The sequence below is a fragment of the Onychostruthus taczanowskii genome, unplaced genomic scaffold (assembly GCF_017590055.1).
Source record: "Onychostruthus taczanowskii isolate IOZ18803 unplaced genomic scaffold, ASM1759005v1 scaffold108, whole genome shotgun sequence".
Lineage (NCBI taxonomy): Eukaryota > Metazoa > Chordata > Aves > Passeriformes > Passeridae > Onychostruthus > Onychostruthus taczanowskii.
Window position 1 is genome coordinate 1,291,399 of NW_024497408.1, and position 18,761 is coordinate 1,310,159.

Consider the following 18,761-nt stretch of genomic DNA (forward strand, 5'->3'; position numbering starts at 1 on the left):
TTTGTCATCTCAGGAGGTGATCCTGCACAACCCCTGATTCAAGATGGGTTAACTTCAACATTAGGTACAGACTACTCAGGACCTTGGTTAAATCAAGCTTTGAGTATATCTAGGAGTGGAGAATAGAAAATATGTCTGGGATCTACACTTCTGTCATACTGGTTAGGATGACACTTTCTCAGTCTGTGCCTTTACTGTGGTAAAATTTCAAGTTACTGCACTGGAGATTTTCCATTGTTTTTGTTGGGAGGGAGCTGGGTGGGGAAAAAGTAACTGGTTTAAAGTAAATCTGCAAAAAAGTGCCAGTGGAAGTTAAGTTGTGTTGCCTTTAGGAGAAGGTTAGCTAAGCTTAGCTGAGCTTGACCACCAGTTTAGCTGAGGAGCATTCAGTGCTGAGCCCTTTAGGATGTATACAAGGCATTGTATACTTCTACTGTTGTTTCATAGCAAATCTTGAAAGATCTCACAGGCCTTGGAAAGCAGTATTTTAGAGTCTTAACTATGTATTCTGGAACTCTCTCTTGGGAGACCCAAACTGAGTTTAAGTACTTACCTTCGTTGCTTCTCTGGACCTTGAACGTCAATAGAGTTGGTTGATGCTGGAAATCCTTAAAAATTAAATTATGTTCTTGAATTAGGATGTGAACTGCTTAACAGGCATGGAAACAGAACTAGTCATTTAGTAGAGCCAAGGGTATCTTTTGAAACAGCAAAGTGTGAGAGAACCAAGGTGATCTTAGCATTCAGTCTTAGAGGTTACAATTAATTGCACCTTTGCAAAGGCAGGGGAGTGTTGCAATGGAAATAGTTAAGACCTCAAGGTTGGGAAAAAAGCCTTATTCAGCTGAAAATTAAGGGACAGCTTTGAGGACAATAGAATTATCTAGGAGGAAAGATTATTGTAGCAAGGTGAATATATAATTAGAATTCCAGCTAGAACACTCACTGTCATTAAAAGGAACTTGGATATTGTTCTTTGGTTTTGAACCAAAAATTTCTTCTTTGTTGTCTTAGGCTGCCTTTGTATTTTGTTGTTCCCATGTGCATTTCTGAAGAGAGTATCTTGAAGTATGAAGGCAGAGGCATTCCTGTAAGTATATGTGCATGGCTAAGGGTAAGAATTTTACTGAGATGGCAGAATTTCAATTAACATCACAGATGTTAATGCATATTGTTTTCAGAACTTTTTTTAAACAGTTGACGTATATACCTGGTCATCTACAGAAGGGAAACAGATGTTGGAAGGAGAAGTGCTTGATACATTCTGTGTTTCACTGAACAGTGTAATATGTAGCAAAACATATATAACATATACATAACAGCAAAATATGTATTTGCTGTTCACAGCTCCCATTTACTAATGTCTTATAACCTACATATATTACTAGCCTGTCTGTCCATCAGCCTGTTTTCTATGAGACTGTGCTGTGTGGCATCTGGCTGGGGCAAGATACAGGCCTTGAAATGCTATTTGGATATTGAGAGGAACATGAGATGATACATGTAAGGTGTAGCTGGCTTGGGTTCTAGTAAGTGCTATGGCTGTGATGATGCAGTGTTTTTACAAAGTCAGGTACCCCAACTGAAAAACTAGTTCTGCAAGTCCAACAGAAAATGAAGTTAAATATACTGGTTTGCAGCCTGTAACAAGCTGGGTTTGGCTTCCTGCCTTGTAGTTCAAGAACCAGTAAGGCAGAGAAGATGGAAACAAGAAGCAAAGTAATCTCACTTGTGAGGTCTTACCTTAGTGTAAGTGTGTCCATTAAATTTGCCAAGGAAAACCATGATCATTTTATGCTCTTAAGTTAATTGGTCCGTGGAGGAGATAGTTCTGTACTGTCCTGCCTAAAAGTCAAAGTAGTGTGGTTGAGTTTTTCTCAGACAGTCAGAGACCTGTAACACTGGCTCTTACACAGATGCAGTAGTGTTTGGGATTTTTTTATTCCATTTTGTGTTCACAGAACTGTAGAATAGATTGGACCTTTAAACAGCATCTAGTCTAATCGCCCTCTGCAATGACCCAAAGTATCTTCTAGATCAGGTTGTGCAGAGCCCTGTCCAACCTGACCTGGAATGTTTCTGGGGCTTCTACCACCTTTGTGGGCATCCTGTTCCATCCAGTGTTCCAGCACCCTCCTCATAAAAATTTTATTCCATATATGTAGTTCTAAATCTACCCTCTTTTAGTTTCAAACCATTACCCCTTGTCCTATCACAGCAAGACCTACTAAAATGTCTTCCCCCATCTTTCTTATAAGCCCCCTTTAAGTAATGAAATGCCACAAAAAGATCTCCCCAAAGCTTTCTTCAGGCTGAGCAACCCCAGCTCTTCAGTGCATCCTCACAGGAGGGGTTCTCCAGCCCTGTGACCATTTTGTGTCCCTCCTCTGAGCTCACTCCAGCAGGTCCCTGTCCCTCCCGTGCTGGGAGCCCAGCTCTGGATGCAGTGCTCCAGGTGGGTCTCAGCAGAGCAGAGCAGAGGGGCAGAATCCCCTCCCTGCCCTGCTGCCCACGGGGCTCTGGATGCAGCCCAGGACACGTTTGGCTCTCTGGGCTGGCAGTGCCATGGCCGGGGCATGTGCAGCCTCTCACCCACAGCACCCCCAAGCCCTCCTGGGCAGGGCTGCTCTGGGGCTGTTCATGCCCAGCCTGGGCTGCAACCAGGGGTTGTCCCAGCCCAGGTGCAGCAGCACTTAACCTTGTTAAACCTCATGATGTTCCCATGGACCTCTCCTTGAGCTTGTCTCAGTCCCACTGATGGCATACTGTCAAATCACCTCAGCTTGGTGTCATCTGGAAATTGCTGAGAGTGCACTTCATCTCACTGACTGTGTCATTGATAAAGGTATCAAATGGTCCTGGTCCTAGTACAGACCCCTGAGGGACACCACTCATCACTAATCTCCATCTGGACATTGGGAAGTTGACCATTACTCTCTGGGTGGGACCATTCATCCCTGAAGAGTCCATGCATCAAATCTCTCCAGTTTTGAGAGAAGGATGATGTGTGTAACCATGTTAAAGGCCTTACAGATGTCCAAATAGATGACATCTGTAGCTGCCCACTGTTCCAAGGCCTTGTAGAACTCTTCTGATTATTTCCAAACTGTTTCTGTGAAGCTAGTGTCCAGATAGCTGGACCATATTGAATTGGTTTTGGAAGGCAATGGAAGGACAGTATCATTATTTCCAAACTGTTTCTGTGAAGTGTCCAGGTAGCTGGACCATATTGAATTGGTTTTGGAAGGCAATGGAAGGACAGTATAGTAATTTTTTCCACTCTTGATGATTGTGAGAGTCCTGTATCCTTCTGAGGTGCACCTCTTGGTTACAGTGAATTGGTAGCAGAGCTTCTACTTCCTGATTTCATTTGTGTAATATTCCTGATGAAAATTATTCTTACTCCCTGTTTCAATGCAAGTTTACAGATCATCTTGAGAGCTTCAAGGAGCAAGAAGTATGAATGAGGAAATTACGTGTAAAGGGAAATAATAAGAAGCTTTGAGGACTGATTTGGCACAAGAAATACCTGTGACTATGCAATCTGACTTAGCTTACTTTATTTCATATGCCTCGATTACTCTATGCACAGTTCAGATGGAAAAATATCATTGCATCTATTGTGAGTTACCTGAAGGCTGAACTATTAGAAAAATCTGATAGTGGAGAAACTGATGGATAATATATATAAATATGTTACTTACAAGTTCAGTCTTGCTGTGGCATATATTCTAACATAATTTGACCATTGACTTTTTGATCAATTTTTTTTTACCTGTGAGGGAAGTTGAGAAAGTAACATTTTGGCATAATCTGTCATTTTGTATTTCCCTGTGCCTGTGTAAATTCTAACTTAAAACTTGAAAGTGGTAATATAGTGTACTCAGGCATGTATTTTTGGCGCAGGTGTAGGATTTTGCTTCTGTTGATGTTTGCTTCTATTAAATACACTAAAAATTCAATTAAGCAAAAGCAGAGAGAAAATTTGAAATCACTCAGTCACTTGAGCAAATACATGGTATAGGACAATTTACTAGTTTTTTCTCACCTGGTAAATGTCTTTCTGCAGATTTGGTGTTGGTCTTGCCATAACGGTGCTGCTCTTCTCAAAATGTCCTCATTTCCCAAAGAACAGGATGACAGCACTTCACAAATGCAAAAAGCCTTCTTGGATGGGTCAGTAATAGCTATTCTGTCCACAACACTTTGCTTGGTATGGACCTTGCTTCTCTTTTTCCATATATGCTATATCTTTTAAGCTTTCACACATCAGGAAACAAGTTCTGTATATGAAAGTAGTTTGCTGTAGTGGAATGTGTTTAAGCCCTTGACCCAGTGGCATTGGTTACTTGTGCAGGGTTGGAACTTCACCCAAGGCTTTTTTCTGTGGAGCTGCATACACATCTGTTTCTGAGGAATATGTACTACCTATGGTGTGTTTTGTAGGTAAAGCAGCAGCAAAGCCTGTAGGGTTAATGGCTTAATTGTTTTGCAAGTAAGAGAAATGTAGACTCCGTCTCTAAATGTGCATTTGCAAACTGAGTTTTTAAGAATCTGCCACTTTCTGAGAGCTAGGTTCATGTTCTTAATTAACTTGAGATAAGTGTCCTAAAATGTTTGAGGCAGGCTGAGCAATTCACTACTGCAGCTTTCAGATGTGAAGGCAGACAGCACTTCTTCAGATGGGATAGTGAACTGAATTAGTTCAGCAGTTTGAAAAATGACAAGTTTAACTTAAGGGGAGGAGCACAGCTGTCTGACTGTTATGGCAATGACTTTTTGTCCTTTAATTTTGGCACTTTTTTTTTTAACTGCTGTTTGTCCTAGACTGAACTTCTCTCTCAGCAGCCACCTATTAGATCAGACTCATATGTACAATCTCTACACTGAACATTGGCTCCTTGCTCCTCATAGATGGAGACCTGTTAATCACACAGAACAAACAGAAAACAGCTTGCCTGGGCTCTTAAAACTGCTTTTGTTTATAAAATTAATTATACTTGCATAGGAAAGAGTTGTGGCCCTTCCTGCAGGTTCTCTAATACTTTTACCCTGAAATGGGAAAGATTAGATGGCTTAGAACTGTCTTTAATGCTATTTCATGATGTGAAAGTAAATAAAACTAGCAGTAAGCTGTAACAAGGTATCTTCTCCTATATTGATCCATTCTCTGTGGCCATTTGAACTTGGGGCAGTATTGCTGGATTTCTTTGCTGTGCAGTACTGGTGTTTAATCACTGGAGTCTCAAATACATCTACAAATTGGCCATCGGGGTGTGTTCAAGTGCCATTATAGTAATAGTCTGAACTCAGGCACAGAGCAGATGTTTACAATTAGCAGTCTATCTTTTAAAAAAAGCTGTTCAGGGCCTGATCTTGCAGTATAAGTTCTTTGCTGTGTCGTTTAGAAGAAGTACTGTATTTAGCCAGCAATTGCTCTCCCTCACTTCTCTGATCTGATGCATTTTCCAGTAGGTCTGGTAACCCATGTTTCTGATGTGGTCTCCTGTAGTTCTCACCTAAAGCAAGTTTCTGTGCTACAGCCTGCAGGAAGCAAAGCACTCTGCCCTGCCTGGAAAACTGCCCACAAGACCTCACTTTTGAAGTATGAGCTAGAGCAACTTTTCCCAGGTGTTGATAATAAAGAGGCCAGTGTGACAGCAGAGGTAGTTACTACATTGACGTTCATCTGAGCTCTGGAACCTGAATGCGTGGGAATGCTCTGGGTCCAAGCCAAAGCATCATCTAGCCTAGTTTTTTCCTCTCCTTCAAGAGAAAAAAATCGGTAGATATATAGGGAAGTGCAAGATACATTGTCTTGTTTGGATCCAAATAATTTCCTTTACTTGTGTGTTTTGTTAGAAGACCTAGCAGCTAGGTATCAGAATCTGGTTGGCAAAAGTCAAGAGAAATTGTAATCTTCTGCTGGGAGTTTTGGGTGTTTCTATCTATCTCTTCTTTCAGGATACAGCTCTAGCAGCCTTCTAGTAAAGTGATTTTGGTGTGTCTAGTGAAGAAAATACTAAAGAAACAGTAGTAAAAATCAAGTAATGCTTGTAATATTCATAACTGCACAAATAGACACGAGTATAATTTTGTTGGTGCCATGGTTAAAAGCACCAAATCTTGTTATAAGCCTGTGGGCAAACTTCCAAACATTACTTAGAAATGCATGGAGGTCAATAGCTTTCCAGAGTGTCTATCTTCTGGTATTACAGCTCTCTGACAATTCTGTTAATGCCTATTAACTTTGTCTTCAGATAATAGTTGATGCATTATTTGACTTGTGAAGCAGAAGGCTTTAATCTCTTGATGGTTTGATTTAGAATCTATAAGACAATTAGCAAACCTCCCTATGAGCTCCTGAAGATGGATGACTTGTCAAGCAGCCTTCCATCTCTGCAAGATATCCAGACTGCATACACAAGATTTAAACAGCTGTTTTTGATAGGTAAGTCAGACTTTAAAGCAAAGCATAACAATGATGTGCTGTGACTCCTGAGTGCAGTAATTTTCTTCATTGGTGTCTTGATTTTGAGGGTGGTTAAAAGCAGATTTTAAAATATGTAACTGAAGACTGTGCTTATGTCTGGGATGTGAATGAAGGTTCGTAGTTCTTTGACTTAACCACCTCTTGCTAAGCTGTCACAGTATCCGAAAACTGCTTTTGAAGGAGTGGAGTCTCAAGTGTTAGTTGGATTACACTAACTGGAATGAAGTTTGTGGGGAAGATTTTCAGTCTTCTGTGGCCAAACTTTTAGCCTTTGGCTCTGTCAGGAGTAGAGACTGCTAATTAATTTTTGCCCTTGGTTTTGTTACACACTAGTCAAACTCAAATCGTATGAAGCTGCTTGTATTCTGTCCTTTAGAAAGCAATCAAATGGGAGGCATGTAAAAGTATGATCTAGGCTTTCAGACTTTTCTTCTGAGACTTTTCAACTATTTTGCTGTCATGAAACACTTTGACCTCACCTCTTGAGATGAAAAAAGCTCCACTCCACTTCTAATATGAGGTATTTGAGTTTCACACTGAAGATTTTCTCTAGAATACACTGTAAAATCAGCAGTGAATCTTAAGAGCTAAAAACAATTACCTTTTTGTGTGATTTCTGGTAACTCACCCTCTGTAGGAAAAAAGCCTAAGCTTGAATTTAAGTCATTTAACTTCTGTCATGAAATACTGTGTATTTCAGTGATGTAATTGTATCATTCTTATATTCATGCAAAAGGGAATGTGTTGAAACTGCCATCTAGTAAGCGTTTGTTCTTGCAGTTTTTAAAATAAAGTTGGTTAGTACCCCACTGAGTATAGCACTATGCACTTTGTCTGAGAAAAACTTTTGCAGAAGTACTTTGCAGTAGTCTGAACACATTAACCATTACTTTTCTCCTGTACGTGCCTAGTTAATATGGTATAGGCAACTTGTCCCGGCCATGGCACTGCCAGCCCAGAGAGCCAAACGTGTCCTGGGCTGCATCCAGAGCCCCGTGGGCAGCAGGGCAGGGAGGGGATTCTGCCCCTCTGCTCTGCTCTGCTGAGACCCACCTGGAGCACTGCATCCAGAGCTGGGCTCCCAGCACAGGAGGGACAGGGACCTGCTGGAGTCAGCTCAGAGGAGGGCACCAGGATGATCAGAGGGATGGAGCACCCTGGCTGTGAGGAAAGGCTGATGGAATTAGCATCGTTCAGCCTGGGGAAGAGAAGCTCCAGGGAGACCTTAAGGAACCTTCCAGTGCCTAGAGTGACTACGAGAGAACTAGAGAGGGACTTTAGATGAGACCATGAAATGAAAGGACAGGGGAAAGTGGGCAGCTTTTAGATCAGGTATTAGGAAAAAATGCTTTACTGTGAGGGTGTTGAACTATGTCACTATCACTATATGTGATAGTGAAAACTATGTCTAATGGGACAGAGCTTTGAAGATGAATTCTAATACTTTTGTAGAGAACTAGTTTCTATGGTGAAAGAAATTGGGAGAGGAATTTAAATTGTGTAATGAACAGGATGAGGTACAGAGGCATGGAGGCAGCACAGCTACAGGAATAACTCGTCTATGCCTGTGCCTTTGAGGCATAGGTGCAAGATGCAGCAGAGACAGAAGTGTGTGAACGTGCTGGAATTGAACACTGGAAGTGTTTGGAGAGACTCTGGGAGGTGGGCAGTTACACAGAAAAATGTGGAACTGAAGCTGTTGTGGAAAGGGGGGGGAGGAGGGAATTTTGTGTGTCTGGTTTCTCACTAGTAGAACCGTTGTGGGCCTTGTGCTTCAAGGTTGGTCTCATGCAGGAAATCTAATCTATTCTGGTTTTAATTTACTATATCAGGTTGTAAAAGCTTTCCAATATTTTTTGGCTGCCTTTGATAGAAATAAAAGCAATGGACACTTAGGTGGCATTTAAAAAAACATACAAAAGAAGTCCTAGTGAAATTCATAGGCATTCAATGACTTAGTGGTATTGAACTTTGCCTCCTGTTTATATATTTTAATGTCTTTTTTTAGTTGCAGCAAAAACTGTTTAAAACATCTTTGAGGCAGTCTTACAAGCCATAAGTTTTTATAACCTACTTCTAAAACCCATTGATGTCTGTGGCTCTGTTGGTAATGATTTTCAAAATCCAGCATCTTTAGGTTAAGCTTTATGTAGATCGTCTCTGATTAAATATTTTTATTCCTTTTCCATTCTGTCAACAGACTTATTTACCTGATTTGAGTGTCAGGAGCCTTCAACTTTTCTAAAAGGCTGTGCTGCTATAAAACTCTGCTGGTGTTTGTAGAACTACTTCATTTCCTTATGTAGTTATAAGATGTCAGCTTTAACAGTGATTGAGATTAGCTGACTCCTTAGTATTGGTTGCTTTGTACCTGTTCATAACTGAAGAGTAATTCAATGGATGGCTGTTAATTATCACTGTGCATGTGTGAACAAACCAATTTTTGCTTTTCTCTTGTTTTTGCAGATAACAGTACAGACTTCTGGGCAACTGATGTGAAATGGTTTTCATTACTGGAGAGCACAAACTGGCTAGAAATAATCAGGTTTGCTAAATCTTCTGCTTTCTGTGTTTCAAATTTTTGGTAATTGCATTTGTAGTGGGTTTTCTAGCTAGTTTCTTGAAACTGAATTTTTTACTGCCAGTAGGAAAAAAAATTAAGGCAGGCTTATGGTCCCATTTATATATCTTATTTCTGCAACTTGAGTCAGTGTTGTTAACAGTGCAGACTTGTGTTAAGCCTTCCACTTTAAAGGATATGAGAAGTAGCAGATCATTCCAATTACAATTCTTCCAGAGAGCCAGTTAAAAATACAGATCCAGTAATTTCCATCGTGCACTGTCACCTTCTTTCCAAACTCAAGAATCCTGTTTGTTTCTTGTGTGAAACTATTCTATGTCTCTGACGGGCCTTGCCATCCTTCTCTGTACTTTCTGCTTCTGGAATGTCCTTTAGAATGAGATGAAGTGCAGTGTTCAAGATGTTCGGCCACTAAAGAGTTGTAAAAGGACATTTCTTCTCAGTTTTGTCCCCCTGCTGTGCTGATTGTTCCCTGAGTTCTCTTTTCTTCTTTTAGTAGTCCACAGTGAGTAAGTGTTGGAATGGCATTGGCTAACTTAAGGCTTGTTGTAGTGGAATGTTGAGGAGTTTTGTTTTCAGTGTTACTTTTTGCTAGCTCTTTTGTCTGTTTATTCTGTAACCAGCTAATTGCCATGGGGTGCTTCTGCAGTCAGCTCCAGTCCCTTCTGGTCTTAATAACAATCAATAAATATTGATAGTTATTAACTCATTAATCCAGAATTTAAATGTGTGTGTTTATTGAAAGATTCTAGTGAAGACCATATATATGTTGAGAAATTCATTGACATAACCAAGATCACAAGTAGGTTAAAGTAAATGCCAGGCTGGGTTCCTGTCTTTAGGTTGTTTTGAGACTGGTCATTTCCATACTTGGATCCCTTTGGTTCCTGGATCAGCCTGTTCTTGGCTCTTGTAGTTAGTAGGAATTCCTTGTCACTTGTTCTAGATGGTAGAACAAAGAAGAATCTGACAACTCCACACTTAAGAAACAAATTGTCAGCTTCAATAGTAACCTAAGATATTGCAAGAATCCTAATTTGTGTGCAGACTTGTGCTAAGAATAACTAACTTCATGAAAATTTAGATCTAGAAACCAACAGTGTTACATCTGGTTTTATGTGATCTGTAATTCCACTCACTTTTCCTTGTGTAATAATGTTCTCTGTATTACTTTTGTCTGAGTGTTTATAAGAGCTGATTGCTCATCCTTCCCTCTCTCTCTTGAAATCAGATTTTGGAAGAAATCTAGAATGTAGTACATTAGAACATAAATATGGTGATGTTGACTCTTTCCAGGATAAAGAGCTGGTTCTTAGCAATGTGTGTGATGGCTGCTGTTGATCCAGAATGAAGTATTGTATCATAGCAATTGAAGATGCATGGTTAATGGCCAAATAAAATGTTCTTGAAGCTAAGCAGTTCTTAGTTTACGCAAGCTGAGCATGGGTTTTGAGTTTTAAAGAACTAGTGAAGTTTCAAGTATAGCATTCTAACACTGTCTAGGGGAAACTAATATAACAAACTTTACTCCACTTTTCCTGTACCAAAACAGGAGGGTCTTGAAGAAAGCCATAGAAGTTGCTGAGTGTCTGGAAATACAGCATACAAATGTTCTCCTCATAGGTAAGAATTTAATGAGATAGTCCTATTATTGATTTGTTTAAATTCACTCTGAAGTAGCATAAGCTGTAAGTTTATAATTATGGTAGAGACTTGCTAAAATTCATATAGAATTCAAGTAAAGACACCTGAATGTCCCACACTTCTGGAAATGCTTCCTGTAGTTAAAGAAAACATATTAAGCACAGTTCCAGGGTATGAATGAAAAAGCTTCTGATAAATTGGCAGGAGAGTCTTGCCTATAGAAGACATTCCTATTTCCAAGTTTATTTTATTTAAGGTCTCCTAGGCCCTTTGCTGTACTTTAAGGGGCAGGGGAACCATATCTACACAAAGGACCAGTAATATGAAAACTTTGAAAAATAACCTTTATATCTTCTAGACACATGTTGGATATTCTGCAGACTCTTTATTAAAAATACATGGAATTATATGCTTACTGTAAACATTTTGAGCAGTTTATTTTCCTAGACTGAGTAATCACATGTAAAACCAAACCAAAAGTTAACCATTAAGTGACTCCTGGATTGGTAATTTAGTTGAGTTTTTCACACATATTGCCATTTGGGAAGCCTAGCACAGGCAAGAGGTGTTTTCTCGAGGCACCTTTTGGAAAGGATTGTATGTTGCATGAGGAGGCAGTTTCACACCTTGTGGAAAGAGGTGTGGAGGTTAGGAAGGGTGAGGACAAATGGCTGGGCTGAGGGGCAGTGTGTGCTTGTGGGAGACTGAAAGGCACTACTTATAGTAGTAAGGGTTGGGGCTTGGAGGTTTTGTTGTCAAAGTACTTTCCTAGGATAAGCATGTAAGTAACCTTAAATTTGGAATCATGGATTAACTTCTCTCTGACTTGCGAAAATGTCTGTGCTGCTCTGATCCTGAAATAGTTTTGTTTATGTGAACATGGCAATGCTTTGCTTTCTTACATAATGTTTGAGGAATGGCTCAGTGTAAAATGTAGTTTCTGTCCTCTTTTGTAGAGGAGAGTGCTACTGATCTGTGCTGTGTAATCTCGAGTCTGGTTCAAGTGATGATGGATTCATACAGCAGAACAAAGTCAGGGTTTCAGAGCCTCATTCAGAAGGAGTGGGTGATTGGGGGACATGGCTTTTTGGATCGCTGTAACCACTTACACAAAAGTGAGAAAGAGGAGGTATGATTTTTAAAATTGTTTTCCTTACTTACTATTTATAAGCTTACTCAGTATGAGGGAATTACCTGTTAGTCCAGAAGTTCCAGTTGCTCTGAGGATCTTGTGTTTTGTTTTATGGGTTGATGTTTGTACAGTGTCACTGGTTTTGCTGTTTAGAGGTCAGCAATGGCTTTATTATTAAAGAGAATTAAAATTCTCTTTAAAATTTCCCAGTCTTGGAGTCTTTTGAAAGTCATGTATCCTGTGCCCCTGAAAACCGTGTTAAATGGCAGTAGCATCCACAGAAATAAGTTAATTGCCTCTTCTTGTCACATCTGGAGATCAACTTTTTACTGTCTTGCTTTTGGACTAGATCAGATTGCTATTCAAATGGAAGTAATAGGTGTAAACTGACTAATTCTGATCAAGAATTGCTATAAACTAGTTTTGCTTTGCCACCTTTAAAAGGCTTCGTAGTGGCAAGTTTCAAATTCGGAGTAGAAAATCCTTATCTCTTCTGTCAATAATTGGCCAAGGATAGCTCAGATAATACTTCTTCAAATTTCAGCCAAATGTACATGCAACAGTTCTGTAGTTAATCAGTAGTTGCCTTAAGATTTGTGTTTGGAGACGCTTGATACTATAAAATAAATAGTTTGCATGGTGGAACAATTTTAACTTTTTTTTAAACTGATGAAATATTTTGTTTACTTAGGCTCCTGTTTTTCTGCTCCTGCTAAATTGTGTTTGGCAGCTGGTACAACAGTATCCTCCAGCATTTGAGTTCACAGAAACTTACTTAACTGTCTTGTCAGACAGCCTCTATGTGCCTATTTTTAGCACTTTCTTCTTCAACTCTCAACATCAAAGAGACACTAATAAGGTAAGGGTTTGGTATTTTGTGGATGCAGTGTTTTGGGGAATGAGTTTGACCAACAAATAAGGAACAGCCAAAAAAAGCTAATTCCCAACAGCACCTTTTTCCTTACTCATGGAACTGCCTGGAAGGGTGAACAAGTGCAATTTTGGCTATAGGGAGGCAAGTTCAGGACTTAGGAATTCATGATGACAGAAGGAATACATTACCTGTAATTTGTAGCTGCAGTTTCATGTTTAATGCCCTTCAGTGAAATTGGAGCTCCTTAACCTGCAAGGAATATCCAGCTGTCTGGCAGAATAAGTTATCTATTAAATTCTTGTATAGTATATTGTATATACTATATACAATATACTATACAAGTATAGTATATCCTCTATATACTATAGAGGGAGTATCCTCTGAAAGGCTGCACTGAGACTAAAGGAAAAAGTGAAGATTGCTGTCTTTCATACAAATAAATTGTTGATCACAAAATCTAGACCAGTAGCACTGCATGACTGCAGTTCCAACTTTTGGTGTTTGGAATCCTAATGTGCCCCCTGTGTTTGAGGAATCCAAACAAGTCTGTCTCTTGCCCAAGTTCCAAAATATCTTTTTTTTCTGAGAATATTTTACTTTTTTTTCATCTGTGAAAGTCTGATTGCACTGTTGTTTTCAGTTATTGAACACATAGAAAGCAAGAGTGTTGTTGCAACTCTGTGTCTTTTTTTTTTCTGAAAAGCCAGATTTTTTATTTCACCTTGACTTGGTCAGAATTCCCTTCTAGCAGTATTAAATGTGACCTGTTTGTTTTGGCAGAGTGGGGAAAGCCTCAAGACACAAAGTGGTCCTTTCAGATTCCTTACTGTGTGGGACTGGTCTGTGCAGTTTGACCCCAAGGCCCTGGCTTTCCTGAACAACCCTCTTTATGCAGAGAAACCAAAACCAGATAGAAGTCAACGGAAGACTGCACGGTTCAAAGTAAGATATGTGCTGCTAAACTGGTTTTTTAATTCTAGAAATATTTTGCACATCTGTTATTTCAAATATCCTCACAGTGAAAGTATTGGTGCAGACTTTTTTAATTGACAAAATACATGTATACCTCAGACCCACCTGGATCTTAAGAACCCAGTTTGCATGCACCACAGTAGATAACTGTTTTATAGTTCATAGCTGTGAAGTTAGGGATTATTTTTCTTCATACTTCTATGCAAGTCTGTTGGTAAGTCATGAGATTTAATATTCAGGTGAGTTGCAATGATGTGTTTGAAGGGAGTTCATTTAGTTGTTCCACGGAGTACCTGACTGAAATACAGAGGTTTGTAATTGCCTGCCTAATTTTCTCTGAGTGTAACTGGAGTGTGTGTGTGGACTTGGAGTGGGAGGAGCAAAAAAACTGTCTGGAGTATGGAGGATTATGGATGGACCTCCTCATTACTGGCACATAGCACAAACTCAGGGAAAAGTTTTTGGAGTAGCCTCTTTCAATTGCAATTCATTGGTTAACTTTTTTGTTGTATAAAGCATTCTCATGTGATACACTGCCAGTACGATCTACAGCATTTATCTGAGATGCAGTGAGGGACCACTGGATGAAAACCTATAAATAAAGTGCTCTCTGATTTCTAACTAGCTTAACCTAAACATGGACACTGGCAATACTTAAATGTAAGCAAAGGGTTTGGCTTTTTCAAAGACAGTTGTTTTATCAGTGTTACATTTGGTTAGCAGGGAAGGAAGCTGGCTACACTCAGGATGCCTTGTAAAGTACTTGATGTATTGAAAAGTTACAATTTAAACACAGCCACTGCTTTTCTATATAGGTCAAGTGACTATTGCTTGCAAGAAATTCCTGAATACAGCTTTTTTTTTCTTCCTCTTAAAACTGCTTTCTGAAGTCCCACTCCATTAACATTTATCTGAGTATTTTGTCTTTTTTTCCTCTTAAAGCATCAACGGCAACTTTCTTTGCCACTGACACAGGCAAAGCCTTCCACGAAGAGAGGATTTTTCAGGGAGGAAACAGATCATTTAATTAAAAACATTCTGGGTAAAAGAATTGGCAAGTTCATAAATTCTTCAGATGAGCCCCCTAATAGCTTAAGAGAGTTTTATGATAGCTGGCATAGCAAACCTGTCGACTACCACGGTCTCCTGCTGCCACGCATCGACGGCCCCGAAATCAAAGTCTGGGCACAGCGTTACCTACGATGGATTCCTGAGGCCCAGCTTCATGGTGGTGGAACAATAGCTACAGCTGCCAAGATTTTGGACTTGATGGAGGAAGTGCAAAGCCTGCAGGTGAAAATGGATGAAGAACACAGTCAGGCTGTTTCTGGAGATGTGCATTCTGTTCCCATGCTGAGAAATTCTGCCCGTTTGTCATCCTTGTTTCCATTTGCTTTACTGCAGAGACAGTCTGTCAAACCAGCTTTACCCACTAGCACCTGGAAAGACTTGGAAGATGAAGATGACTTGGTCAAGAGGGATGATGAATTTGTTGATCTAAGTGGGGATATGTTATAACATGTATATAGATTACAGTATGGATTGTATGTGGTTAAGCACTGAGTTTTAAATGTTGTGCTGTATCTTCATATAAGGAACTTGGGCATCTGCAAACTGTTTAATGGGTTTGTGGGGTTAAAAATCCTTGATTGGAAAGAGCTACTTGCTGTAATTAACTGAGCATGTTCTGAACCTCCATTTCACTCTAACAATATTTATTGCAGAACCATATTTTTAGCACAGGTGTAATAAAAATGGGAGTCTTGGCTGTAGTAACAATATGGCCAGTCTGTTAAAAAAAAAAAAAAAAAAAAAAAAAAAGCCAGCAAAAGAATACTTTCTGCTGTGAAGGTAGAATGATAAATGCATATAGCAACAATCATGCTATCTTAACAGAACATCTCTTTCCCCTTAGGCTAAGAGTACTGGGAGTACTGTGATTTGCAAATTCCCCCCACATGTAAACAGTGAAAGATGCAACTAACTGTGCACTCACAAGTCAGCTTTTAACAGCTGAGGAATACTCTTGTGGTCACCAGGGGTTTTCTGTCTACTGTTGGATCAACAGAAGTCATGTGCTTGCCCCTTCCCCTTTGTCACTGTTGGTCTGTGTGGTGGCATGGTCACAGGTTGGCTGCTCTGAGCCTGTGCATGCCCTTAGCTCAAAGGTCAGATGCAAGAGCTTAATGACACATTTCAAGTCTTAATGTATGGCTGCTGTGCTACGTGCCCTTGCTGCCTTGGAATTTTATGTTTGCTCTTAATTTTAACAAATTGAGATTTCAATTTGCCATGAGTATTTTTTCTCCTTTTAAGCAGAGGGAGACTTTTATTGGAACTTTCCCCCATTGATGCCAGTTGCCTTTAAGGCTTTCTGTAGCTTGCACTGAGACTCTCCACATAGCAGGGAAGACTCTTTTCCTGTAGTCCTGCAGGGAAGCAGGATTTGCAGTCTGTTACCACTTGCCATGAGTTGGTGGTACAGCTTATGAATGTGGTGTTTATAGAACACTCGTGTCCTGTTGCTGGATGTTATAACAGTACCTCAGTGAAAGAAGCCATAAAGAAATGCCTGTTGACTTGGATCTACTGTGTGTATGTTTATACAAATTTTTACTGCAAATAGTTATCCTTTGTAAAGCTGAATATTATTTGACTGTCAGATCTGTTTTTAACTCTTAAATTCTGTAATACCCCAAGAATGGATTCAAATTTTAAAATCAGTTACACTGGGAGGTTACACATTGAATATTTTTTCTGTTCTCTAACCATTTAGAAATCCATGCTGGAAAACTTAGCTGGTGGATAAACTGTTGCTTAAATTTGATCAGCTCGGTGAAACTTGGGGATATTAAACTTTTGTTACTGACTTATCACTTCATACTGAGTTGTATTAATATATAGCAACAATTCATCAGCAGCCCTCTGAAAACAAATTCTCATAACTGGGAAAGGGGAGAGATTGATGCAGCTATGCCAGACTGAAGCTTTCCAGCTCTTAATTGCCTTAAAGTCTTAGTGCGAGGACAATACTTGAGTTTGTAGTGTTTTATTTAAAAATAGAGTAGTACTTTGCTTTCTTCTGTGATATTTACAGCTAGCACTTGCTGGAATGGGCTCTACAGCACATTTCCTTCAGGCTTAATTGTAATTCATGTGACTCATGTATGCAATAATACTTTGCATGTTGAATGAGCAGTGTATTTTTACGGTGAAGAAATACTTGTCCTTCTAAGGTCATTTGGGTTCAAGGGTGGAGTTTTTTAAACACTGCCATAAAAAAAAGGTTACAATGATTTTCTATACTTTTGATCAAACTGTTGTAATGTTTCAGTCATGAAGATTACATATTTGTATTAAAGAACAGATGTTGGACATCTTATTTGTACATAAGTTATCAAAAATATATATAGAAGAGAAGTATATATCTGGATTTGAACATGGGAACACTTCTAATGTAGAGTAAATACCATTGTTGCTGGTTTTCTGCACTGAAGGATTGGAAATATACTTCATATTTTTACTCCAGGCTTTTGTTTATACCTCCAAGTTCTAACACTGAATGCAAGCTAGCAGTTTTACAGGTTTTTGTCTTCTTTTCTCCTTCTTTTTTTTAAATACTGTTTCTTCTCTCCAAGCTGTTTGAACAGTGTCAATAAAATATACTTTGAATTATTCATCCTGAAATAAGAATGTATGTTTAAGGTCCACTTTGCAAGTGATGCACTAAATCACAGCAGACTTGACAATCTGCAGTGGCAAGGCTTTTCAGGTTATATCCCGATTTTTACAGACTGTTAGGGGGAAGCTGTCCAGTTTTGATCTGGCTGTACTTCTGATGCCACCAGTGCAGGAGAGAGGACAGTGCAGCACAATGAAGTAGGATGGCTGTGGGAAGTTAAAGGTGATCTAGAAATTGTCTGCTGAGTGTCTGTATTCAGGGGGTTATTAAAGTGTGTTTCTGTCTTAGCAATATACTTCCCCCATGTCCAGGGTGAAATTTATTCATGCATTGTTACACTAAGCCACTTGAAATTGCCACAGGGGAGTGTTTCTCAAACTAGATGTGCATTTGAGATGGACTGAGGTGGCCACAGTAAGCTGTGGAGTACAGATTTTTAAATTACACTTTTTTTCAAGACACTACAAATTGCTAGCCCCTGGTCAAAGCAGCACTAGTAGAAATCACACATTAAAAACCCATGAACGTCACAAGACTGTGCCAGCTTTGTTCTTGAAGCCCCACACAGCAGTAGCTGTGGGTCATGTTGTACCACAAGGTGTGCCTCTGCCTCACCCACACCTGCTGAAGACCAGCAATTGTACTTTGACCGCTTGGCTTTGATTTAAGATTGTATTCACTATTGAAAAGGTTCAGCTGTTGATGTGCAGCATAAGGGAATGCAAACATGCACTTCATTAAGGTGTTTACAGCCAGCTTGCCCTCCTGATCTTTTGCTCCAGCTGAAGCTTTTCCCTTTTGTGCTTGAAGCACAGAAGTGTAATTTCTTCCAGAGGCACGTGAATACTTTCTGCTGATGATTTCTTACAATGGATTAGTTTTGTCACAGCAGAGGTCACCTTCATTCTAAACTACCTGGAGACCTCATGCAGTATTTACGGCTGGGTGCTCCTTCACAAAGAGCTAGGTTTTGCATAAATCTCTAAAAATTGTGTGAAGGACTTCATTTTCTAGGCTAGGAAGGAGATTTTGAGTAGTGACTTAGCTGAGTCTGGAAAAGCATTCTGTGTACAGAATTATACATGCTTTTCCAGGGTGAACTGGGGAGGGTGAGGAGTGGAAGGGGCAAAACCCTTCTTACGGTCTTGCTTCCTTTTTCTTGATTTGTAATAAAGTCAGCGTAACAAATGCTTTTTGCCAGCATTTGCAGGATGACAGAACTTGGTGGGGTAATAGAGTTAACTTGGAGAGGAGTGGACACAGAAGATAAGGAGAGCTAATACTTGAGCTGGAGACACGTGGGGAAGGCACCACCTTGTTGAGTACAAAGGCAATGGGGTTCTTCAGCCTTTGTTAGAAGGGCATGGCCAGACATTTACACAC

General features: G+C 39.7%; 1 protein-coding gene across 1 annotated transcript in view; it reads left to right on the top strand.

Annotated features, from left to right (window-relative positions):
* MTMR12 (myotubularin related protein 12) overlaps positions 1 to 17,373 on the top strand; it is a 32,948-nt gene extending 15,575 nt beyond the window's left edge. The window contains exons 8-16 of the mRNA XM_041419468.1: positions 1,015 to 1,090; positions 4,070 to 4,176; positions 6,327 to 6,451; positions 8,960 to 9,038; positions 10,627 to 10,697; positions 11,675 to 11,847; positions 12,542 to 12,709; positions 13,505 to 13,666; positions 14,639 to 17,373. Coding sequence (XP_041275402.1) covers positions 1,015 to 1,090; positions 4,070 to 4,176; positions 6,327 to 6,451; positions 8,960 to 9,038; positions 10,627 to 10,697; positions 11,675 to 11,847; positions 12,542 to 12,709; positions 13,505 to 13,666; positions 14,639 to 15,214 — 1,537 coding nt within the window. The 3' untranslated portion in view covers positions 15,215 to 17,373. The remainder of the gene's footprint in view (positions 1 to 1,014; positions 1,091 to 4,069; positions 4,177 to 6,326; positions 6,452 to 8,959; positions 9,039 to 10,626; positions 10,698 to 11,674; positions 11,848 to 12,541; positions 12,710 to 13,504; positions 13,667 to 14,638) is intronic.
* Positions 17,374 to 18,761: the final 1,388 nt, after the last annotated feature.